At 39.8% G+C, this 25,780-nt stretch overlaps 1 protein-coding gene and 1 long non-coding RNA gene across 2 annotated transcripts in view; one reads left to right on the forward strand and one right to left on the reverse strand.

The window, feature by feature from the left end:
- GPATCH8 (G-patch domain containing 8) overlaps positions 1–972 on the reverse strand; it is a 120,205-nt gene extending 119,233 nt beyond the window's left edge. The window contains exon 1 of the mRNA XM_027873379.1: positions 852–972. Within this exon, the coding sequence (XP_027729180.1) occupies positions 852–896 (45 nt within the window). The 5' untranslated portion in view covers positions 897–972. The remainder of the gene's footprint in view (positions 1–851) is intronic.
- LOC114051165 lies at positions 386–25,780 on the forward strand. Its single transcript, XR_003570118.1, has 5 exons — positions 386–470; positions 17,328–17,492; positions 18,266–18,340; positions 19,131–19,283; positions 25,611–25,780. It is a non-coding gene; the product is annotated as an uncharacterized LOC114051165 (long non-coding RNA).

Here is a 25,780-nt window from a genome sequence, read left to right on the forward strand (position 1 = left end):
CTCAATTCCTTTCATTCTCCAAGATTTCCCAAAGTGACTGATACCTCCAGAGCAAGGCAATTTGAAACAGGTAAGGGAGGATGGTCTCTAATTGTGTGTTCTCTCTTTTTTCCCCCCACCGAACGACTTCATCCCACCCAACTGACATTCCCCCCTCCCCCATTCACGCTTTGCAAATGGGGAAAGGGAGTTAAAAATAAAATAAAATAAATTCAGTCGTGGGTACGAGTCAGCAAAAACTTGTCAAGCCCGCCGCCGGGACTAGCCGGCGCTGCCCAAGGACGCGCGTGTTTCCCGAGGCCAATTAGCGGCCCCGCACCAACCACAACAACAAGAGTCGTGGGCCGGGCGGGGGGAGGAGGAGGAGGGGGGAGGGATCGAGCGAGCGAGCGAGCTGGGTAACGCTTTCCACCCCAGGAACGATCCTGCCAGGCACAGCCCCACGGCTGCAGAGCGGACCCATTTTCCAGGTAAGGAAACGGAAACTGTAGGAAAACGAAGGATTTTTCTGGGAGGGGAAGGCATTATGAACGACTCCCCCCCCTTTTTTTTTTCTAAGTCTACCTTCCCCCTCCCGCTCCGAGAAAGGGGAGCCCGGGAGGGAGCCCCCCGACACCGCCTCGGGCCCTCGCCTGCAGGTCGGGAAGGGGAGGGAGCCGGGGCCCCGCGGAAGGGAAGCGGCCTCGCCTCAGGCAGGGGCGCCAGGCAGCCGGGGGCGGGAGGAAGGAGCGCCGGCCCCGAGGCCTCAAAGGGGAAGTCCCGAAGGGCCGGGCACGGCCGCTTCCGGAAGCCGGCGTGCTAGGAAGGGAACTTGGAGGTCGGACGCCGCCGGCTCCAGGGCCGCTGTTTACCTGGAAGTCGCGGTCCTCGTTGAAGCGGGAGAAGCGATCCGCCATCTTGCCGCCGTGTAGCTCCTCTCCGGACGACGACGACGACGAATACGACGCAGGCTCGCTCCCGCGCTCGCTCCTCCCTCCTCCCCTTCCCCTCTTCCCGGCCTCCTCCCACGCCTGCGGGTCGCGCGCTCGAGCGGGAGCGAGCTCGCGACTCCCGTCGCGACGGCCCCGCCCGGATACGCACCCGAGGAGCTCCGGCGGCGCCGTCTGGCCTCCCCTGCCCTTAGCCGCCGAAGCCCGCTGCGCATGCCTATTCACGTTCAAGAGCCGTAATTGCTCCTTGAGGGAAAGAGCGGAGGGGAGGAGCGGGAGCAGGTCGGAAGACGTCTCTACCTTCTTTTGTGTGAGTGCGCGTGCGTCCGTGCGTGCGTGTGTCCGTGTCTGTATATATGTATGTACCTATGCGCAGCCCCAAAGTGTCCCGAATGTCTTAGTGCGGCTTTAAGCTATTGAAGATGAGTTTTTAAAAATCTCATTTATCATTTCTATATTAAATCATGTGTATTTAATATAGCGTATTGGATAATTAATATTAAATCGCTTAAAACCGCACTAAGGCTTTTGAAGTGATGTACTTGTATATATGTATATGTGATGTTCCAAAAGTCTTAGTGCGGTTTTAAGCTAGTAACGCTTAATAATAAATTATTATTTATAGTCTGTTACTGTAATATTGTATAATACATTATGCACATATTAGATACATTAGTAGGTCATGTATTAAATATATTGATATTTTGTATTAAATAATAAGTTAATAGCAAATCGCTTAAACTGCACTAAGACTTTGGGGACATCACATATACATGTATGGAGTCCCAAAAGCTTTAGTGTAGTTTTAAGCTTGTAAAGCTTAATAATAAATTGTTATTTTTATGATACATGTATTAAAGTAATGTTAAATATGTTGTACATATATTAAATACTAGTATGTGTTTCATATTAAATATATTAATGTATTGTGTATTAAATGTATTTATATAATAAATATATAAAATAATAAATTAATAACAAGTGGCTTAAATGGCACCAAGACTTTTGGGACAGCCCCTATGCATTTACACTTACATGTGAGGCAGCTAGGTGGTGTAGTGGATAAAGCCTGGATTTAGAGTCAGGAAGATCAGCATTTAAATCCAACTTAAGATGCTTGCTGTGTGACCCTGGGCAAATTACTTAACCTCTGTGTGCCTAAATGTCCTCCCTTGTAAAATAGAAATAATAATAGCACCTACCTCAGGATGGTTGTTGTCATAAAATGAGACAATACTTGTAAAGGTCTTTGGAAATGTTAAAGCACTATGTGAATATCTGTGTTCAGTCCTGTCCAACTCTTCAAGACCCCATTTGGGGTTTTCTTGACAGAGATACTGGAGTGGTTTGCCATTTCCTTCTCCAGCTCATTTTACTGGTGAGGAAACTGAGGCAAACAGGTTTAAGTGACTTACCCATGGTCACACTGGCGGCTAGTAAGTATCTGAGGCCAGATTTGAACTCACAAAGATAAGACTTCCAAACTCCAGGCCTGGCACACTATCCATTGCCTTAACTAGCTACCCTATATGTAAATGCTAGCCCTTATCATTATATAAAGGGTGTCCCAAAAGTGCAATTTTAAGCTTCAATAGCTTGGCAGTAAACTTTCTAGGGGTATATGCTTAGATGATGAGGTTGGTGCACAAATTGCCAGAGCTAGCTCAGTGTTTGGAGGCTCCGAAGGAAAGTGTGAGAGAAAAGAGATACTCGGCTACCTATCCCTGAGTCTGCAGCGCCGTTGGGCTGACCTCATTGTTGTGTGCCTGTGAAACCTGGACAGTATGCCAGCGCCATGCCAGAAAACTTCATCACTTCCACTTGAATCGTCTTAGGGATATTCCGAAGATCACCTGGCAAGATAAAGTACTGTACACTGAGGTCCTTTCTAGAGTTGAACTGCCAAGCATTCAAACTCTACTGCAGAGAGCACAACTCCAGTGGGTTGGCCATGTTGTTACCATACCAAAAGTACCTTTGTCTAAGACTGTTTTTTATGGAGGGCTCACATAAGACAAGCAGACCTCACACATGAAGGTCAGAAGAAGGAATACAAAGACACTTTAAAGGTCTCTCTGAAGAACTTTGGACTTGATGGTGAGACATGGGATACACTGGGACAGGACTTCCCAGCATGTCATGCCCACGTCAGAGAAGTACAATAGCTCAAAAGAAATATGAGATGCACAAATTGAGAGACATCTCCACTCCAAATGTTCATATGGACTATTTGTGCCCGACCTATGGTAGAGCCTTCCGAGCTCATATTGCTCTGATGAGCTACAGTCTGACACACTGTACCTTGACCCCAATATAGTGATGTCATCTTGGTCCTCTTTAAGGACAAAAACCATTGTGTGTATGCATGTACATATATGCATGCATACACATATATGTGTGTATGTGTACATATGTGTATATATACATATATACTTAAAACGCCATACTTTTCAGCTCCCTTTTATGTATTATCCTTCAATGTTAGAATGTAAGCTTCTTGAGGGCAGGGACTCTCTTTTTGGTTGTTTAGTATCTTTAGCACTTAAGGAGGTGCCTGACACATAATAAAGTACTTGATAGATACTTGTTTCCTTCCTTTCTTTCTCTCTATGTCTTGTTTGGCCAAGAATTCTTCTCTATAGAGATGCAAAAGCTGTCACTTTTACTGCTCTAATTTGTTTAGGATATGACTTTAAATATCTAGGTCATGTATCCATTTGGAGCTTTTTGTGATATATATGGTATGAGACTTTAGTCAGTCTAATTTCTACCAGATTGTTTTTAAATTTTTGCCACACTTTTGGTCATATAGTGTTGCCTGAGTAGTTGGGGTCTTACCACTACTAGGCTTATATTGCAGAGATCATAGAAAATGGAAAAAGACCCAGATCTACTAAGATATTTATAGCCACATTTTTTTCTTGTACTAGAAAACTGGTAACTAAGGAAGTCCCCATCACCTGGGAAATGGCTGAACCAATTATGGTATATGAATGTAATGGAATGTTATTGTGCCATAAGAAATTATTAAAAGAATGGTTTTGGGAAAACCTGGAAATAATTGTAACAATAGCATTTATATAATACTTTAAAGTTCACAAAGTGCCATATGTATGTTATCACATTTGATGGAAAGACTTGTAATAAATTTATGGAGAGTTAAGTGAGCAGAAGCAGAACAACTTATACAATCCATTGTAAAGACAAAAACTTTTGAAAGACTTAAGAACCCCGATCAAAAACAATGACCAACTGAAATTCCAGAGGCCTGATCATGAAGCCTGTTTCTACTAACAGGAGAATTTGATAGACTCAAGATGAAGGATGAGAGCTGACATTTTCAGACATGACCAATGTGTGGATTTGTTTTGCTTGACTATGCTTATTTGTAACTAATTTTTGTTGCTGTTTTTAAATTTCAGGGAGAACTAAGAGGTGGGGAAAGACTAGTAATAGAGAGTTGTTTTGGGGTTTTTTTTGACAATACAATTGAGGTTAAGTGACTTACCCAAGGTCACACAGCTAGTGAGTATCATGTATCTGAGGTTGGATTTGAACTTAGGTCTGCCTGACTCCAGGGCCAGTCCACTGTGCATTTAGCCATTTAGCTGCCCCTCTGAGAGATATTTTTTAAAAAAAAGAAGAAGAAAGAGTCATTGAAGCAGTTTTTTTTAATGCACAGAATATGAATGGTCAAAGGATATGAATAGGCAGTTTTCAAAGGAAGTCAAGTCAAATCAACAAGCATTTATAAAGTGTCAATTATATGCCAGACGCTGTGCTGGGCCCTGGGAATATAAAGTGTTTAAAATAGCATATACTACATGCCAGGGACACTGCTAAACAATTTACAAATGTTATCTCATATCAGTCCATGCTCTCAAGGAGCTCACAGTCTAATGGGGGAGACAACTGTGCAGACAACTATGTACAAACACAAAACATATAGGATAAATGGAATATAATCCCAGAGGGAAAGCAGTAGAATTAAGGGGGATCAGGAGAGGCTTCTTGTAGAAGGTGGGATTTTAGCTGAATCTTGAAAGAAGCCATCAGTCAGGAGGTAAAGGATTATCTTGTTCAAGGAGCAGCAAGGAGGCCAGGCACAGGATCTCATAGTCCATTGAAGATAATAAAGTATAAGATGACTGGAAGAGTAGGAAGGAGCCAGTTATGAGGAGCTTTAGAAGCCAAACACATGATTTCATATTTGACCCTGGAGGTTATAAAGAGCCACTGGAGTTTATTGGATAGGGGAAGGGGGGTAATGTGTGACATGGGGACCTGCACTTTGGGAAGATCGATTTGACAGCTAAGTGGGGAATATACTAGAGGAGGGAGAGAGATTTGAAGCAGGTAGACCAATCAGAAGGCTGGCTATTATGACAATAATCCAAGAGTGAGGTGATGAAGGCCTGTACCTGGGTGGTGGCAGTGTCACAGTAGAGAAGGAGGCATAAAAGAAAAATGTTATAAAGGTAAAATTGGAAGTAAAAAAGCGAAGTTATCAAGACCCCTATGAAAGAAAATGCTCTAAGTCAGTAATTAGAGAAATGGAAATTATAGCAACTCTTGGGTTTTACTTCACCCTCATCTGATTGGCAAAGAGGACAAAAAAAGGAAACAGCAGTTGTTGGAGAGACTGTGGGAAAACAGGCACATTAATGCACTTCTAATGAAGTTACTAATTAATTGGTCTAACCATTCTGGAAAGCAATTTGGAACTATGACCTCTCCCCCCGCCAAAAAATTACTAAACTGTACATACCTTTTAAGTCAGTGATATCACTTCTAGGTCTATATCCCAAAGAGATCAAAGAAAGACGAAAAGGACACATATGTACAAAAATATAGTGCTTTTTGAGGTGTGAAAGAATGGAGGGCAGAGCCAAGATGGTGGAGAGAAGCCAGGAAATTGCCTGAGTTCTCCCTAGTTTCCCTCGGAAACAATGTTAAATCAAGCCTATGAAAGAATTCTGAAGTGTCAGAATCCACAAAAAGACCGAGTGAAACAATTTTCCAGCCCAAAATAACTTAGAAGGACTTCAAGAAAGGTCTGTCTCACTTGAGTAAAGGGGGAGCAGAGCCCAGGGAAGATGGTCTCCAGGCAAGCCAGTGGGAGACTCTTAGCCACAGCACAGATCAGCAACTGAGGTCCCTTGGTCCTGGCTCAGCAGACCAGTGGCATAGCTGGCCTCCAGCTCAGCAGGCAAAATGCCAGCCCCAGAACCCAGGGCACAACAGGCGTGACTAGACCAAGCCACTTGTTCGGTGGGCAAGCTACCAGCCCCAGAGGTCCCAGCGCAAAAAGCTAGTGACTAGACTCCCTGACTCCCCAGTGCAAGAAGCTTAGGGCAATGCCTCCTAAACCCCAGGAGCAGAGCTCAACTTTTAAAAATGAGCAAAAAACAAAAAAGAGCCTTGACCATAGAAAACTACTATGGCGACAGGGAAGTGTGAAAGAATTGGAATCTGAGAGGATGCCCATCAATTGGGGAATGACAACAAATTGTGAGGTATAAATGTGACAGAATACTATTATGCTTTAAGAAAATGATGAAAGGGACAGTTTTAGAGAAGCCTAGAAATACTTATATTAAATGGTGGAGAATAAAATGAGAAGAACCAGGAGAACAATTTATGCAATAAAAACATTATAAAGACAAACAAATTTGAAAGACTTAAAAACTCTGATCAATGCAGTAAACCAACCAATGCAGTGATTCCAGAGGACCAATGATGAATTATGCTGCCCACTACTGACAGAGAAATGATAGACTGAGGGTACAGAATGAGATATATAGACACAGATTTTTTTAGACAAAGCCAATGCTGGAATTTGTTTTGCTTGGCAATGTATATTTATCAAGAGGGTTTTGTGTTTTGTTTTTTCTTAAGGGGAGAGGGAAATGGGGGGGAATACATTTTGTTCATTGAGAAACATTAAATTTAATTGTAAAAATAAATGTACAGGAAAAACAGAAGTTCAGAAGGAGATCCAATCAGGACAGCTTTGAAAGTAATGTACTGAATTTATCATATATATTTTAAAAAGCAAGGTATAATTAATAGAAATTAATGGCCTCATTTTCAATCCTCCCTATTGTAGTTTGTATGTGGAAATGCTCATTTTTCTGGTGTGTGTTTAGTTCAGAATAAAAATAAATAAAAATACTGTAGTCTTAAGGAGAAGCCTGGGTCAGCAAGAAATGAAGTAACTTGCCCATAGTCATATAGCTAGGATATGTAAGAAGTGAGACTTGATAGAGATCCTCAGTCTACTCAAAGGCTAAAGGAGCTCTGACTATACATGGACAGCTAGGGTCTTTCTCCAAAGGAGGCGTGAAGAGCTGAAATTCTAAAGAAGCAAGAGGGAGAGCAGGGAGGGGAGAGGAGGATGAAAGGAGCTCTGGCAGCACCATCTTGGGAAGTTTAGGCACTTCCATATGGAAGAGAAAGAAAAGGAACGAGACCCTCCCCCACCCCCCTTGCTCCCCATCCAAACAGCTTTAACTGCAATGCTTTGTCTCCATTATCAGGATTGGTGATCTATCAGGATTGCTGAATGTAATCCAGAAAGAACAATGCAGAGTGTTGTAGAGACATACCCAGGAAATTCCTCACATCCATGTCCTGCCTCTTTCCTCTATCCTCTAGTTCTCTCTCTCTCTTCTTCTTCTTGTTGTACAGTGGTGTTCAACTCCTCATTACCCCATGAACACTGTCCTTGGGGTTTTCTTGGCAAAGATACTGGAGTCGTTTGCCATTTTTTTTCTCCAGTGTGTCCCCATTTTACAGATGAGGAATTGAGGCAAGTAGGAGTTAAGTGACTTGCCCAGGGTCACACAGCTAGTAAGTATCTGAGGCCGGATTTGAATTCTGATCTTCCTGAGTCCAGGTCTGGTACTCTATCCACAGCAGCTAGCACCACCTAGCTGCCTGTATTTCAGAGAGAGAGAGAGAATGAGAGAGAGAGAGAGAGAGAGAGAGAGAGAGAGAGAGAGAAAATCTGCCTTGAGAGAAGGCAGGGAGCCATGGATTGCAAGATATGAAAGTAAAGAGAGATATCGATTTTCATAACTGCTGGGGGCTTCGTTTCCAGCCTGGGGGCTCAGAGCTAGAATGAAAAGATATTTTATTGAGTCATATTTTGTAACTTCTCAAAGAAAGAGAAAGACCGGGGCAACTAGGTGGTGCAAAGGATAGAGCACCAGTCCTGGTGTCAGGAGGACCTGAGTTTAAATCCGGCCTCAGACACTTGACACTTACTAGCAGTGTGACTCTGGGCAAGTCACTTAACCCCATTGCCTACCCCCCACCCCCAGAAAAAAAAAAAAAGAAAGAAAGAAAGAGAAAGACCAAATCAATCCAGACCAAAGGAACCCAGGCACAATGAACCTTGTGTAGGGATTAAGCCCTGCAGGGAAAGGACTGGAAGACAGTTGCTTAGGTTCCTTTGTTCTTTCCTGGAAGATTAAAGAAACTCATTCTCTCCACCTACCTACCCTGAGGCAGAACTAAACACATTAAGAAAGGCATACCTCCTGATCATCATCCCTTCACTTTCTACCCCCAAACATTGCTACAGGCACGTATACCTGCTATTAGAAAGCATTCAACAAAAAATTGAGGTTGGGAGTTGTCCACATCTGTGGCTTCATCCATTCAGGGAGTCCTCTCGGAGAAGATTTCCCCTACTGAAGTAGATTGGTGATTGTTTTGCAACATATCATCTTAATAGAGTTTTCTGGGGAACTGAGAGGTTTAAACAAATTTCCTTGACTTGAATTCTAGTGGCTGGCCCCTCTGTTCACACTGCCTTCCTGTCATATGCGAATATTACTCAGGATAAATCTAGAGTTTACCTTGTATACACTCTTATTGTTTACCATGTAGTTTGTGTTGTAAGAGTGAACTCCCTCTAAAATTTGGGGATTTAAGGTACCCACTTTTGTTAGAAAGTCAGGTTGGAACCTACCTCGCTTTGTGACTAGCATACCTTTATGTCTCTCGATGGACGGTTAACTCCACTAAAGCCCAGGATTAGGTTGCTAGATATGGATCTCATGTGGCATGGAAGGATGTAGCAGGAATCACCTCCTACTGAAAGAAAGCAGAGAATGGTTCATTGTGGAACATAGAACATAGGGATTGTCTTCCTGTTGCCTGGGAAACCACAGAGCAGCTAGCTGTTCATAAGGATGAAATGGAAGTATGGGGAGGAAGGAAGATGAGGGATCAGAAGGGAAAAAAAAAACAGGAAGAAAGAAATCAAGGAATTATAGCATCTACTTTTTATTCAAGGCCTACTTCATAGGTCACCTTCGTGAAACCACGGCCAATCCCTTCCCAAACAAATGTGATCTCTTCCTACCTCCAGGCCTGGCATTCATTATGATACCCAGTTGCCCATAACAATTAATATTATTATTGTTGTTCAGTCATGACCCCATCTGGGGTTTTCTTGGTTAAGATTCTGGAGTGATTTGCCATTTCCTTCTCCAGCTCATTTTACAAATGAGGAAACTGAGGCAATCAGGGTTAAGTTACTTGCCCAGGGTTGCACAGCTAGTGTCTGAGGCCAAATTTGAACTCGGATCTTCCTGACTCCAGGCCCAGCATTCTATCCTCTGCACCACCGAGCTGCTCCACAAGCACTTATCAAGTGTCTAGTGTGTGCCAGGCATACTAAGCGCTGGAGATACAGAGTCAAAAGTAAAACAGTCCCTACTCTAAAGGAGTTTACATTCTAATAGGTGACATAACACATATATAGTATATGCAGATAAAAATGAATAAAAGATAATTTTGAGAGAGATGAATAAAAGATAATTTTTATGCTAAGTAGGAGCTAAGAGAGCCATAAAAAGCTTTATCTAGAAGAAGATAGTGCTTGAACTAAGTGGTTTTTTATTTTAATTTTTTTATTTTGAATTCAAACACCAATATAATTTCCTTAATCATAACGGAACACAAAAAGAAGATTCTGTATGAAATCTCCATGTATGAATCTCCATACTACTTGCTCCTGTTTTTCAAAAGGATGCAACAAATTCTACATGTTATTTGCAAAATTCTCCTTGTCTTTGCTTCCTTCTGAACTTCCTTCTGCTGTCTTCTGCGCATTTGAAAAAAATGTTTCAATGTCCTTGTTTTTGGTATCACTATTGATAATCCTCCTCTCTTCCCTCCCCTCACGTTGAAAACAGAAAGAAAGGAAAAAAATCCTTGTAACAGGCATCATCAAGCAAAATGAATCCATACAGGGGCCGGATCCAAAAATGTATGTCTCTGCATCTTCTGTCTATCGTTTCTCTATCAAGAGGTGAGGAGCATGCTTCATCATAGATATTCTGAAGACATGGTTGGTCATTGCATCAATGAGACTCAAATCTTTCAAAATTGTTTTACTTTGGAATATTGCTATACTTGTATAAAGTATTCTCTTTGCTCTGTACTCAGTTCTTCACTCTAAAACAGTTCATACTGTCCAAAATCCTCTGAAATATAGTCTTTCCTCATTTCTTACAACACAATAACATTCCACCACAATAATAATCTACAATTTGTTCAAACCACCCCCAGTTGTTTAAGAGGCCAATCTAAGGCACCACCACAGATTCTAGTTCTTTTTTCTCCCCTTTGATCCCCGTTTCAGGATTGGGAATCTTGTTTTGCTTGCTACTGTTTCTTCCCCAGAATTATTCTCCCTTTTAATGTTCCCCCAGCCCCATTTATTTCCCTGTTGAGTTTGGTATATTTCCATCCCAAATTCTGTGTGTGTGTGTGTGTGTATGCGCGCGCGCCTCCTCTTCTATTTCAGATAAGCATCAAGTTCATCTGATTCCCACTCCCATTACCCCTTCCTCCATATTTATCTATTCTTCTTTTCATGAGTCCCAAATTTGAGAAATAACAAGTTCCACCCCTTTCTTCCTCCTTTCCACACTAGTGTATTTCTTTTACCATCCATTCTCTTTCCCCCGGGACAGAACCAAAATCCTCAGAACAGAACCAATCTGTCTCCACCCACTCAAGGCCTTTTTTTTTTTTTTTTTAACTCCTTTCATGCCCTTTAAAGACCTTAAAAGTTCTGAAGGGCCCCTTGTTTCTTCTCTCCCTATTAGAATCTTGGCATTACATCACACAGCTCTTTCTATTGCCCAAATTAATCCACCTTTCTAGGTTCTCTGGATTGTTGTATTTGTATTTCAAAGTTCCTACTCAGCTCTGGTCTTTTCAGACTAGACATTCCTGTAAGTACTCTATCACATTAAAGATTCATTTTTTTCCCTTGTAGAATTATGCTCATCTTTGCAGGGTGAGTAATTCTTGATTGTAAGCCTATCTCTTTTGCTTTTTGCAGTATTGTATTCCAGGATCTCTCCTTTTTAGTAGAAGCTGCCAAGTCTTGTGTGATCCTGACTGTAGTCCCTTGGTACTCTTGACCTGCTTCTTTTCTGATTTTTTGCAGTATTTTTTTTTTCTCTTTCATATGGAAGCTCTAGATTTTGGCTATGACATTCCAAGGACTTTTCTTTGGGGGGATTCCTTTCAGGAGGTGATTGGTGGATTCTTTCTGTCTTTACATTAGATTGTAAGCCCCTTGAGTTTAGAGATTGTCTTTTGCCTCTTTTTGTATCCTCAGTGCTTAGCCCAGTGTCTGGCTCATGGTAAGAACTTAATTAATGCTTATTGACTGACTGACTGACTGATTCTAATAAATCTGGGAAGTTTTCATTTATGTTTTCTTGAAATATGGTGTCCAGGTTATTTATTTGTGATTTTTAGGGAGCCCAATGATTCTTAAATTATTTCTCCTTGATCTGTTTTCCAAGTCAGTTGTTTTTAAGACTAAATATCATTATCTTTTATCATTTCAATCCTTTTATTATGATCTGTAGTCTCTTGCCGTCTCATGGAGTCGTTGATTTTTTTTTTTTGTTTGGTCTATTCTAGTTTTCAAAGTCCATTTCTTGGGTAAGGTCTACCATTTTCTCTGCTAAGCCATTCATTCTCTTTCCAGCTTTTTCCTCCAAAACGTTTATTTCATTTTTTTCTTTTGCTTCATTTCTTCTAGGTGTTCATGTAGTACTTATGAAAAAATTCTTTTTTTTTTTATTTGAGGCACTGCTTGCATTTGTCACAGAGTTAATTCTCTCTTTTAGAGGGAATCTCTAGATTTGCAATAGTTGTTGATACTGGTCAATGTTTTCTTTCATATACTTATTTCTCCAGCTTTAGTTCCTGAATTGGGCCTTGTGCCAAAGTCAGGCTTTTATCTCTTCTGTGCTTTTCCATGGAATGATTGGCCCTGATTGGTCTCACCCTAGATGTCCCCATTGTTTCTCTGATCTCTCCTTACTGGATTTAGCCACCCCATGGATCTCAGATGTTCAGAACGTTTGGTCTTAAGGGACCTCTCTGGTGTCTCAGGACAGAGTGCTAGAGAACTCAAAGCCCTGTGGTATCCAGGTCTGAGTGCTACCTCATTAGTCATTACTGCCATTCTCTGGCAATACAGAAGTACCCACCCTGGTGCTTTCTGACTACACTGGTGATTTTGCAAGGGGAACCCTCTTTTGAATTGAATCTTAGGGGAAACCAGGGATTCCAAGAGGCAAAATTGAGGAGGGAGTGTGTTCCAGATGTGGGGGACAATCAGTGTAAAGACCCAGATTCTGAAATAGAGATTAGACCAATATAACTGAACCATATAGTGTGTGGAGGGTAGTAATTTGTAAGACTAGAATGGTAGGAAGGGACCAGGTTGGGAAGCGTTTTAAATGTCAAACAGAGGAGTTTATATTTGATCCTAGAGGTAATATAGACTTACAGAAGTTTATTGAATATGGGAATGATATGGTCAAACCTATGCTTTGGTAAAGTCATATTGGCAGCTATATGGAGCTAAATCAAGTCAACACGTATTTAGTAAATACTTACTACATGCTAACCTCTAGATGATCCAAAGCCGGGATGGGGAACCTGCGGCCTCGAGGCCACATGTGGCCCTCTAAGTCCTCAAATGCAGCCCTGTGAAGTCAAAGGGCTTCACTTGAGGACCTAGAGGGCCATATATGGCCTCGAGGCCACAAGTTCCCCATCCCTGATAAGAAGCAAGGCAAAGAAAAAAAGTCCCTCTTCTCAAGGAGCTCACATTTTAATGAAAGTAACATGCAAACAAGCTACATACAAACATGATATAGAGAAGATAAATTTGGATTTAATTGCAGAAAGAAGGTGCTAGCATTAAAGGGGATTAAGAAAGCCTTCTTGTAGAAGGTAGGATTTTAGCTGGCACTTAAATCGAAGCCAGGGAATCCAGAAAGAGGAGATGAGGAGAGAATTCCAGGTACAGGTGACAGCCAGTGAAAATGCCTGGAGCTGAGAAATGGAGTGTCTTATCCAAGGAACAGCAAGGAAGATAGTGGCACTGGATTGCAGAGTACGTGGAAGAGAGTAAGTTATAAGAAGACTGGAAAGGTAAGAAGAGGCCAGGCTATGAAGGGCTACAAAAGCCAAACAGGATTTTATATTTGATCCCAGAGGTAACAAGGAGCCCGCGGAGTTTATTAAATGGAGTGGGGATGTGGGCTGACATTTAGGAAGATCAGTTGACATCTGGGTGAAGGATAGGCTAGAGCAGGGAAATCAAAGTAAAGAGATAAAGGAGGATGCTCTTCCAAAATTACAGCGGCAAGATGATCATGACCTGAACTGGAATGTTTGAATGGAAGGAAGACCTGGGCAGCACTTGTGGGGATAGAGGCAAGATTTAGCAACTGCCTGCTTATGCGAAGTGAGATTGAGGAATCGAGGATCGCACCAAGGTTGTGGACTTGGGTGACCGGAAAGACGGTAATGCCCTCTAAAGCCATAGGAAACTGAAGAAGAGGGGCAGGTTTAGGGAGAAAAATAATGAGTTCGCTGTCTGCGGACATGGTGAGTTTGAAATATCTATGGGACATTTGGCTCAGAATGTCTAATAAGAGGTCGATGATGTGACGTGTGAACTCAGGAGAGAGAGTAGGGTTGGAGATATAGATCCAAGAGTCATCTGTAGTGAGTCGGTCAACAAGCATTTATTAAACATCATGTGCTAGGCACTGTGTTAAGGTGGAGTGTACAAGCCAGGAAAACAAAGATCGGCAAAGGACAGACCTTGTTCTCAAGAAGCAGACATTCTAGGGGCATTCTAGGTGGTGCGTTGGATAGAGCACTGGCCCTGAAGTCAGGAGAACCTGAGTTCAAATCCAGCCTCAGACCAAACACTTGACACTTATTAGCTGTGTGACCCTGGGCAAGTCACTTAACCCCAATTGCCTAAAAAAGAAGAAGAAGAAGAAGCATACATTCTTATGGAGATGATAATTGAACCCATGGGAGCTGATGAGACCATCAAAAGATAGAGTAGAGGAAGAAGAGTGAGGGGGGCCCAGGACAGAACCTTGGGGTATGCACATAGTGAACATGACTTGGATGATGATCGAGCAAAGGAGACTGAGAAGGAGAGTTAATTAAATGGGTAGGAGGAAAGACAGAGAGAGAGCAGTGTCATGAAAACCCCAAAGAAGAGAGAATATCTAGGAGAAGGCTGTCAAAAGCTGCAGAGAGATTAAGACAAGGCCGTTTAAATTTAGTAATGAAGAGGTCATGGGTAACTTTGGAAAGAGTAGTTTCAGTTGAGGAATGAGTGTAGAGCAGAGGGTCCCAAATTTATTTGCCCTACTACCTCCTTTAAAAAAAAAAAGATTACTCAATGTCCCCCTGGAAATCTACCTTCTTTAACCCTTTAATGGTTTTTTGAAATTTGCCTCAGTTTCAAATTATGCATCTTAAATTTAATAATTTATTATAAATTTGTGGGTTTCTCCCTGCATTGAAATTTTGATGGCACAGTGTTGTATCTTGTAATGGTATAGTATCATATTGTAAACAAGTCATTACACAAACATATTCCTGGTGATGCACGCTGGACTTTCCAACAATGCGTGACATGCTCGCCTGCCAACACTTGTTTGTTAAGACCTGTTGGTAGACTTGACCACTGATATCTTATAACTTGCATTTTCTGTGTTTATTTGGGAAAGAGTGTAATAACTATGACTTTAAGTCTGTTGCAAACAGTTGAAACATATACAGTTTTTCAAAATTTTCTTCTCTTCTTTTCTTATGCTACCACCACCCCCTTATTTTTATTCAATGCCCCCCAATTGCACCTGAGGTGACTACCGTATCCTCTCCCCCCATCATTTCAGCACCATCTAAGGAGTAGTATCCCCCACTTTGGGAACTTATGGTTTATATAGATTGCAGAGGATTTAGAAGAGAGTAAGAAGTGGAGGTACTAAGTGTAGATGGGCTTTCCAGGGAGTTTAACTCATAAGAGGAAGAGAAATATAGAATGGAGTATTGATGGGCTCTAATGAAGGTTTTTTTAAGTGTGAAGAATACTTATGTAGGCAGCTAGGAAGGATCCAATGGATAGAAAAAGACTGAAGATTGGAGAGAGATAGGAGGATGATGCTGGAGGAAGCCTGCTGGAGAAGAAGGAATGGGATCAAGGGAACATGTAGAGGGTACTTGTTGAGGAGAAAAGGGCCACCTCTTCATCAGAGACTGTAGTAAAATAAGAAATAGTAAAGGATGAAGTCAAGTGTTGTGAGAGGAAGAGGAGAGGTAAATAGAGAGCTCAGAGTAACCATTCTATCTTTTCTCAGAAAAGTGTGAGGTTGTTGTTGCTGTTATTGGTCATCCTTCATTCTCGAAGAAGACCAATGATTATTATGAGGGCGATGATGAGGTAAAGACCTCAGCCAAGATGGTGGTTGGATGAGTTATTGTGGAAGTCTTGAGAAGAAAAGAGTTTGGAACAGCCTTTGTGAAAAGTGGAAAAGACAATCAATTAGCAGAGAGTAAAAGGATTATTTTACTATAATGTGGGCCAATTTGAAATTATGTAACATAAATTTGTAGTGGACCCAATAATCATGGTTGAGTGATTTCCTATGCAAATGAAATGGAAAAACTTATCTAAGTCCCTTCTAAGAGTCATCTTTCTTAAGCAATCACAAGGATGGGATGGAAGAGCCCTTATATGAACCAGGTAAGAAAAATTGAAAATCCCCTAGTTTGACCCTATAGCATCCCTTTAGAGGTATCTAAAATAGAATGGAGCTGGTTTAGGCAACCCATGAATGTATAGTTTGCATCCTGGCTCAGAGATGGTATCAAAAATCCCTAAAATCGTTCCATTGACTCTATATGCCTACAAGAGAAGGAGGCTAAGAATTCACATCATGGTACAATGAATGATGAATTTGGTCCAGGGGGCCTGGGTTTGCAGCCTAACTGTGGTGTCTGTATAATGTTGGGCAAGTCACAACCTCTCTAGATCTCAGTTTCCTTATATATAAAATGAAAAAGCTGGACAATCTGCAAGATCCTTTCTAGCTCCAACTTTATGATACAATAATTATAATAATTGATAAATACAGATTATCCCAAAAATCTTAGTACAGTTTTAAGCTTGAGTAGATTAAACTAGTGATTAAAAACTGAAGTTTTAGCTTAAAGTAATAGCTTAATTTCAAGCTTTACTAGCTTAAAAACTACATATTAAAAAAAAAAAACAACTAAGGCTTTTGGGATACCTACCCTATATAGCACAGGAAAAATACACTGTCAAAAAAAGACAGGAAAAATATATTGTCAATTCCACAATTCAAATGAAAGCCCTCTGGATAGAGGAATGCCCTGATGCAGGATGCCAGCCACAAAGGCTGGGTTGCCAGTGTTCTCAAATTCCATTTCAGGATCCAAAGGCCATCTAGGCTTATGAGAAAGGGGAGGAAGTAGGACAACTTGTCTGTTCTGTTTGCCTCAACGAACTTTTCCCATGTATCAGGATGTGAATTACCAGCATTTGGAGATACTAGCATCACCCTATCTATTGACATAGAGCCAAACTTTGGAACTTTGCTGCCTAGGGCAATCAGGGACAAGGTCATTGTTGCTAGGGAGGTTTCCTATGAAGGAGATGTGTGTGTGTGTGTGTGTGTGTGTGTGTGTGTGTGTGTAGGACAAGGAAAGAATTCACATCGGCTGCCACCTGGTAGCTTCCTATTTTAATTAGCAAGGATTAGTTCTTCTTGCTCTCTAGGTGATAGTTCTGTTGTTTGATAATGCTGAAAGCCTCTGAGTGGTGTCAGCTTCCTCTAAATTTGGGGACAAAGCCCTAGTTTCCCCGCCCTAATTGCAACTCTGCCTCAAAAGACACTTCAGGCAGTTTCAGAAGAGTAAAGAAGACACCCACCTCACATCTGGCCGTCTCTCTGAACAAGTGTCCCTCCCTGGCCCTAGCTATTTGATAGTGATAACCCCTGTTAATTATAGATTTGCATGTGGGTCAGTGGATTCCAGCCCTGGAAGAAGCAGTAAGCAGAAGAAACTGAATCCTTTAGGGAAAAACTGGAGCAGGCTCCAAGAAGAAGAAGGATTTCACATGTCTTCATGTGTCAGTCATTTTGAGGACTCCATCTTTCTCCACCAAAACACAGAGTGAGTGGCAAGATTTCCTTTTTTTTTTTGTTTTTGTTTTTGTTTTTTTTTTTTAGTAGGACAGTGAGACTTAGAACAATGGAAGACAGAACCTATCCTTCTCTTTTGTAATTTTTGTAAAGTCAGGGTCTTCTATATCTCCTATCCTCCCTATAGAGTACTCCTCCTTTGGACTAGTAATAGTCCACTCCAAAGGCACTTAATAATTGTCTATTGAGTAAAAGGAGAAAGACAATATACACAAAGCGCAAGGTGTTCCAGATAGTCTCAGTGTCATTTTAAACTATTAAAGCTTAAAACTACACTAAGACTTTTGGGACATCCTGTATATTTTTAAAATTAAGGTCAGTCAATTCTTAATTGTCTCTTCTGTTATAGGAACACAGTGGTACAAATAGTTCAAAACATTAGATAATCTACAAGTCCTTTTAATTGGTTTTGATGAATTCATTCTGTGATTAATTGATTTAGCAGAAAAGCTGCCTTCCTGATTCTGTTTGACTCAGACTTTCAAATGAATTTGTGTTCACTGAGCATTCACCACTGAGCTGTAGGTAGGAGCATCACAGAGCCATAGATAGTGGAAAGGAACTTAAAAATAATTTAGTTCAATGGTTCTCAAACTTTTTGAGGTTTAAGACCTTCCCTGCCTCCACCCCCTCCCCTGCTTTTAACATAAGCAGATTTCACAGACCTTCTCTGACACAGTGTCCTAGATTTAGAGCTGGAAGGGAGGTGAGAGATCATCTAATTAAGACTCCCTCATTTTACAGATGAGAAAGCTGAGTTCCAAAGAAGGGAGGGAATTGAATCCAAGTCCCACAAAGAAGTAGAAAAGCCAGCATTGGGTAAATACATGATGACAAAAACTACTATGACATCAGTTTTTTAAAATGAATTCATATTTTGTTAATCACAACAGGAACTACATACATCGGAAAATTTTATATGTATATATAAATGTATATAAATATGTATGTATATATACAAATGTGAACAATGAACAAGTTTAACCTCTAGAGACTGAATAATCTTTCTCTCTACATATAATATATATATTACATACATAATATATATAATCTCTACAATCTCTCTATTTCTCTCTATATAATACATATATTATATATATAATATATAATATATATAATCTCTCTCTACATATATATATAGAGAGAGAGAGATTATTCAGTCTCTAAAGGTTAAATTTGTTCATTAATGAGTTAACAAACTTACTAAACCACTTAATGAGATGAATGGTGAACATTTAAATTTGCAGATTCCTTATTATTTATCCTTTGTTTCGAAGAGGACTAATGACCTCACAGGGTGATGTGTTGATTTATGTGTGAATTGGATTTAAGTGAGGCAGAGTTACACAAAGTAGTCAGCCTCACTTTCTCTTCCAGAGTCAGTGAAGTACAGTGAGAACTGGTGATGGCCTGAGATGCAGTGGATGACCATGGCATCTTCAATGTCTGACCAAGCTCCAAGTGCTCAAGACCACCTACTTCACATGCCTTCATGGAACAGCCTTATAAATAAGATTCCTTGTAATAATTTGTAAAAGATTCCTTTTAATAACTCCAGTAACCCAAAGGTTGGGAGCTATTTATCTTGTCCATTTGCTTCATTTTGCAGGTGACAAAACTGGGGGCTGAAAAGACCTGTGGATTTGCTCAAGGTTAGAAGTAAACAGACCGAAGTTCCCATCCCTGGAAAGCAATAGATGATCTCTAAGATCCTTTCTACCTCTAAAATTCTATGACTCGATGAATTACTTCTAGGAAAGGGGTAAATAAAAACTTTTATTCCTTGTGTTTTCTGAGGAAGCCGGGGGAAAATAACACTGTCAGTATTTCCATCTTGTGGGTACAGCCAGAGTTGTTGAGGAAACTGAAGCACAGTGGAGAGTAGTGGTTAAGGGAATTGTTAAAATTTTTAGATGGAGCTAAAGTCAAGTATTCTCTCTCCCAAGCTATCCTTTTTCAGAAAAATATTTTATTTATGTCTTTTGTTTTCACATCTCCTATATTCACTTCCCACTTATCCTTCCTTTAACCTTTCCTAGAAAACTATTATAATAAAGAATAAAAAAGAAGGGAGAAAGGTTCAGCAAAACTAACCAACATATCAAAAAAGTCTGAAATTTTATTCAATATCTCTTATTCATGCATAGTCCCTACCTCTGCAAAGAAGCAGGGGTTGGTATCTTGTCATATCGCTTCTTTGGGGCTACACTTAGTCATTTTAATTTCTGCAGTATTCAGTTTTGACTGTTCTGTTGTTGCTCTTCCCTTTATATTGCTGTGATCATTGTTTATATTGTTTTCCTGGCTCTGCTTACTTCACTCTGCCTCCGTTCATTTAAATCTTCCCATGCTTCTCTGCGTTCATCGTATTGGTCTTTTCTCATAGCACAGTAATGTTCCATTATATTCATGTACTACAATTTGTTTAGCCATTTCACAATCTATGGATATCTACTTTGTTTCGAGTTCTTTACTACTGCAAAAATGGGTGCTATAAATATTTTGGTATCTATGAAGCCTTTCTTTTGTTATTGCTATCCTTGGGGGTGTATGTCTAGTAGTGGACAAAGGGTATGGTTTTAATGAGTCTCTTCAAATAATCTCGAATTGTTTCCAGAATGGTTGTACTCATTCAGTGTTCCACCAATGACAAATTAGTGTATCTGTCTCTCAATAATCCCTCTAACATTAACTTATTCCCATATTTTTGTATGTTTTACAATTTCCTTCATGTGGGGTGAAACCCTGGGGTTATTTTGAACTGTATTTCCATTTTTATTAGTGATTTAGAGACTTCATTCATTTTTTCTTGTTAATAATTTGCAACTGTTCTTTTGAAAAGTGTTCCTATCCTTTGACTTTAGTATGGGATGGCTTTTGGTTGCATATTTCTGTTAGTTGTTCATATATTTTGAATATGAGACTGTTATCAGAGATATTTGATACAAAAGTTTTTTTTTCTCAGTTGACTACTTCCCTTATCCCAGTTGCATTAATTTTGTTCGTGCAAAAGCACTTCAATTTCATGTAATTGAAATGATCTATTTTGCTCTTTGTAATTGTCTCTATACTTTATTTAGTTAAGAATTTACCGCACAGGATGCCCATTGACTGGGGAATGTCTGAACAAGTGGTGGTATATGATTGTGATGGAATACTATTGTGCTATAAGAAAATGAAGAGCAAGATGGTTTCAGGAAAAAATTGATACATCACTAAATCTCTAAATTAATTTTAGTAGTATTGGCATTTTCATTATATTGACATGGCCCAGCCATAAGCAGTGATTGTCGCTCCAGCTATTTAAATATTTTTTTTATTTCTTCTAAAGAGTTTTATAAATTGTTTCTCAATAGGTATTAAGTATGGTTTGGTAATTGAGTCCCAGATGTTTTATGCATTTTGCAGTTATTTTGAATGGGACTTCCATTTCTATTATTGCTTCCTGGATTTTGCTATTATTGCTATTTATTTTGTGAATTTATTTTATAGCCCACAACTTTACTGAACATATGAATTTTCTCAATTAGTTTCTTTGCTGATTTTCTAGGATTTTGTAAGTCATGTCATCAGCGAATAGGGATAGTTTTGTTGTCTGACTGTATGTCTTTATTTACTTCTTTTGTCTTACTGCAATTGCTAGCATTTCTATAACTATGTCAAATAATAGCAGAGAATGGGAGGATTCTTGCTTTACCTTTCATTCACTGGAAAAGTTTCTAGTGTTTCCCCATTGCATATAATTATTTTGTATTTTGAATAAACAGTTTTTTGTCACATTTTTTAAAAAAGGCTCTTCTAAGCCTATACCTTATAGAATGGTTTTTTTTTTAAAGCATAAGTAACTATTGTTCTTTTCAAAACTTTTTTTTTAAACAACATTTGTTATAATCATGTGACTTTGGGAAAAGGGAAGGGAATAAGCACTTATGTAATGTCTACGATGTGCATGGCACTATGCTAAGCACTTGACAGATATCTCATTTGACCCTCACAACATTCCTACAAGGTAAGGGTTGCTATTATCCCCATTTTACAGTTGAGAAAACTGTAGAGGCTAAGTGACTTGCTCAGCTTTTGTTCAGTCGTTTTTCAGTTGCTTCTTCATGACCCCATTCGGGGTTTTCTTGGCAGAGATACTGGAGTGGTTTGCCATTTCCTTCTCCAGTTCATTTTACAGATGAAGAAACTGAGGCAAACAGGGTTAAGTGACTTGCCCAGGGTCACACAGCTAGTAAGTGTCTGAGGCCGGATTTGAACTCACAAAGATGAGCCTTCCTGACTCCAGGTCTAACACTCTGTGCACTATGGCGCCACCTAGCTGTCCTGGGTCACAGAGCTAGTAAGTGTCTAAAGGATGGTTTGAAAATTAGGTCTTCCCGACTACAGGCCCCAGCACTATATCTACTACATCACCTGGCAACCTCCAAAATTAAACTGAACTTTAAAACACATACACACACCCCTAAAAGAGCTTTAGCTGTTTTGTTTTTGATAGGATTAATTACATTAATTATTTTCATTCCTAAGATGAATCCAATTTCATTATAGTAAATTTTTTTGGATAAATTGCTATAGTCTTTTTGCTGGGATTTTACTTAAAATTTTGGCATCAATGTTTACTAATGATACTGGTCTTAATTTTCTTTTTTTCCTGTATCATTCCCCAATTTAGGTAGTAGAACTGTATTCGTCTTGCAAAAAATTTGGTAGGGTGCTTCATTTCTCAACTTTTGGGGAATAATTTGTATAATGCACATTTTGATCTATAAGTTCTCATGAGGTTTCATCTTATCTCGATTACATGGGGTCATTCATTCTAGCTATACAGTTAGTTCTCTCTCTTCTAAAGTAGTGGTCTTCAAAGTGGGCACTGAGATACCTTTGGCTCGACCCCCAGGTGGTGTGTGATCAACCAGCTAAATCTCACTTTCCCTATAATAGCCAATCATGGGCCGGTCTCCAACAGAACACCATATCCTCATCCCCCAACACACTCCCACTCTGTCCCTTCCCTCCAGTCTCTGATATTGGCCCCAAAGGACAATTCTAACCCAATTGCTGTTTGGATAACCACAAGCTACTGAGTGCACAGGTGCCGTTGGGAAGATTCTCCACCATGCTCTTCCTCCCTGTGCCCCCCAGCATACCAACCTCCTGTCCCCCACTTCACCTTCAGAGGGTGGGCTGTGCCTCCAGAGCAGCTCCTACTCTGACTAAGAGCTCAGCCTTCCCTTTTATTTTGAGTGGGACAGAGTAAATTGCATCAGATGAGCAGGTATGAATGGGCTACAACATGCATCACAGATCTTATTCCTCACCCCCTCCCTTTACCCAAATCTGCCCATCTTCTGAACTTTCTTATTTCTGTCCAGGGTACTACTTTCCTTCAAGTCACCCAGCTTCTCATCTTCTGTGAACATTTAGTCTTCAACTCCTCATTTCCCTTCACCTGCCATATCCACATAGTTACCAAATCTTGTCATTTCTACCTCCACAATATTTCCTTCATGCATCTTTCTTTCTATTCACGTAGCCACCACCCTCATTCCACCCTGATAGGTTTTCTCATCATCTCCCTCCTCCCCCATCACCTGGACTGTTGCAACAGCCTTCTAATTGTTTCTCCTACTTCAATTCTCTCTCTTTACCAATCTGCCCTCCACAAAGTGATTTTTCCTTAAGTTCAGGCATGTCACTTCACCAATTCAATAAACTCCAGTGGCTCCCTATTGACTCTAGGTTCAGATATTTTATCTTTCTCCCATCCTTTTAAATTTCTATCTTTGTATAAATTTTATAATATACACAATTATTTTCACAGTAGCACATGTATATAATTTGTAAATAAATAAGTATACAGATATTGGGAGTGTGTGTTCAAAAATTTTTACCAACAGGAGTGAAAGTTCAAAAAAGTTTAAAGGCCATTGCCCTAAAGCAAGGGTTTTTAACCTTTTCTGTGGGTTATGAACCCCTTTATCAGTCTGATGAACCCTATGGGACCCCTTCTCTGCATAATATTTTCAGATGCATAAAATTAAATACATGAGACTATGAAGGAAACCAATTATATTGAAATGGTCATCATAATCTTTTAAATTAAAGACCTCAGTTTACGAAACCCTGCAAAAGGACTGACTAGCTCCATGATGCAATGGAAATAGGAATGGGAATGGGAATGAGTGTTCTGCCACCTACAGGTACTTTGGGGCACTGCAACTGTTGCTGTCCTTTGTTTTTGCTCTGTAACCTCTGTCCACTTTTGTAGTGACAATGTCATATTTTAAAATAGCATTCTGCCATTTACAAAGACTTTCCTCCCAACATCTCTGTGGGTTAAGTAATCAAAGTCTAACTATCTCAAAGTTTTAATATCCCTGTGAGACTTGGTATATCACAGTGTGTATAGAGTTGCACGATCATGGGACTGAAACCTTGGGGATTATCTAATGTGATGTCCCTATTTTACAGATAAGAAAAAAAAAGTCCAGGATGAGTGAGAGTCACACAGGTAATAAGCCAAATATTCAAAGCTTGACCCTCCAACTCGAAATCCAGTCTTCTTTCTCCAACATCATACCTCTTGTCTCAGACCATTATAATTAGAAGCAACCTTCCAATAATTCCAATAATTCCACTTACAGCTGCTCCATAATTTAGTTGGAACTCTGTGTTCTTGGGAAGTTCTGGCTTAACTGAATTTCACACCAACATTTGTGATAACTCATTTTTCCTCCAGAGCCTTTCTGTGTTTTATGAAGCAGTAAAGAGCATGTGCTTCCGCCATTCCTCTTTCACAAGATTTTGCAAATGAATTTATGTTCTAAACTCACATTACATTGGCTGTCATGTCTCTCCACTTGACAAGTTCAAGAATTTGCTGGATAAAGTAGTTTTTAGGTTCTTTGGCATCCTTGTTGTTTTGCTAAACTTCCACAAGAAAGGATGATGGCACATAATGATGTCTTTTCCTTGTTCCATTTCCCAGTTTTCAGTATCAGTAACTTATTTGAATAGATCATGCTGGAGCTGTTTTATTTACACACTATTTGTTTTTATCTTCATCCTTTCTTTTAATTTGGTGTTGGCATCTTTGCTCTAACAAGTCAATGGTCTGACTACACATCTGATTCAGAAATAGCCCCCATATCAGTGACCAGTCATTTCAAATCTGTGAAGATGGTTTCATTTTTTTTTATGTGATGTTATTCAATGCTTATCACACCCAGAGCCTTCCAGCTTTCTTCATGGAAGAGAGTATTCATGATATCTAGGTATAAGATTTCTGTTTAGCCTTTGGCCTCTCATATTTTAATCCTGAACCTTATTTTCCTTGACCCTTCTTGAACCCTCCTTTGAATTGAAGTCACTGATAATTAAGGAATGCCTTACTTTGGAGTTCTTATTAAATTCTTTCTAAACATTTTCTTTCTCAGAGTTTACCCATATGTACATAAATATTTATAGCAGCTCTTTTTGCAGTGTCAAAGAATTAAAAACTGATGGGATGCCTATTAATTGGGGAATAGCTAAACAAGGTATGGTATATAAATACAGCGGAATACTATTATGTTATAAGAAATGATGAAGGGGATGGTTCAGAAAACCTTGAGAAAGACTTGTATTATTTGATGAAGTGAAGTGAGAAGAGCCAGGAGAACAATTTATGCAATAACAGCAATGTAAAAAAAAAAAAACAAACAATAATCAGCTATGAAAGAGTTAGTGATTCTGATCATCACAATAACCAACCACAATTCTAAAGGACTCAGAGTGCAAATTGAAGCATATGTCTTTCCCTTTCTTTTTCTTTCTTTCTCTCTCTTTCTTTCTTCCTTCTTTCCTTCCCTTCTTCCTTCTTTCCTTCCCTCCCTCCTTCCTTCCTTCCTTTCTTTCTTCCTTTCTTTCCCTCTCTCTGGCTAAATGCATGACTAATGCAAGAATTTATTTTGCAAGACTATACATATTTGTAATGAATTTTGTTTTTCTTGCCTTCTCAATGGATGGAGAAGTGGATGGAGGGAGATAATTCAGAATTGAAAATAAAATAACTGAATGTATTTTTTTCTGTTTTCCTCTTTAACAGATGTCACACAAGCCGTAGTTATCTTTATGATGACACTTCTGCTTATGTTCATCTTGAGCACATCAAGGCAAAAACACAAAATTTCCCACGAAGTGATGTTTCTTCGATTTGTAACTATGCCCAAAAGGTCTTTAATCTGCATATATCCTTTGACCCAGAAATACCACTAC

This window comes from Vombatus ursinus, unplaced genomic scaffold, assembly GCF_900497805.2.
Source record: "Vombatus ursinus unplaced genomic scaffold, bare-nosed wombat genome assembly UNPS02014801.1, whole genome shotgun sequence".
In the NCBI taxonomy this organism is placed as follows: domain Eukaryota; kingdom Metazoa; phylum Chordata; class Mammalia; order Diprotodontia; family Vombatidae; genus Vombatus; species Vombatus ursinus.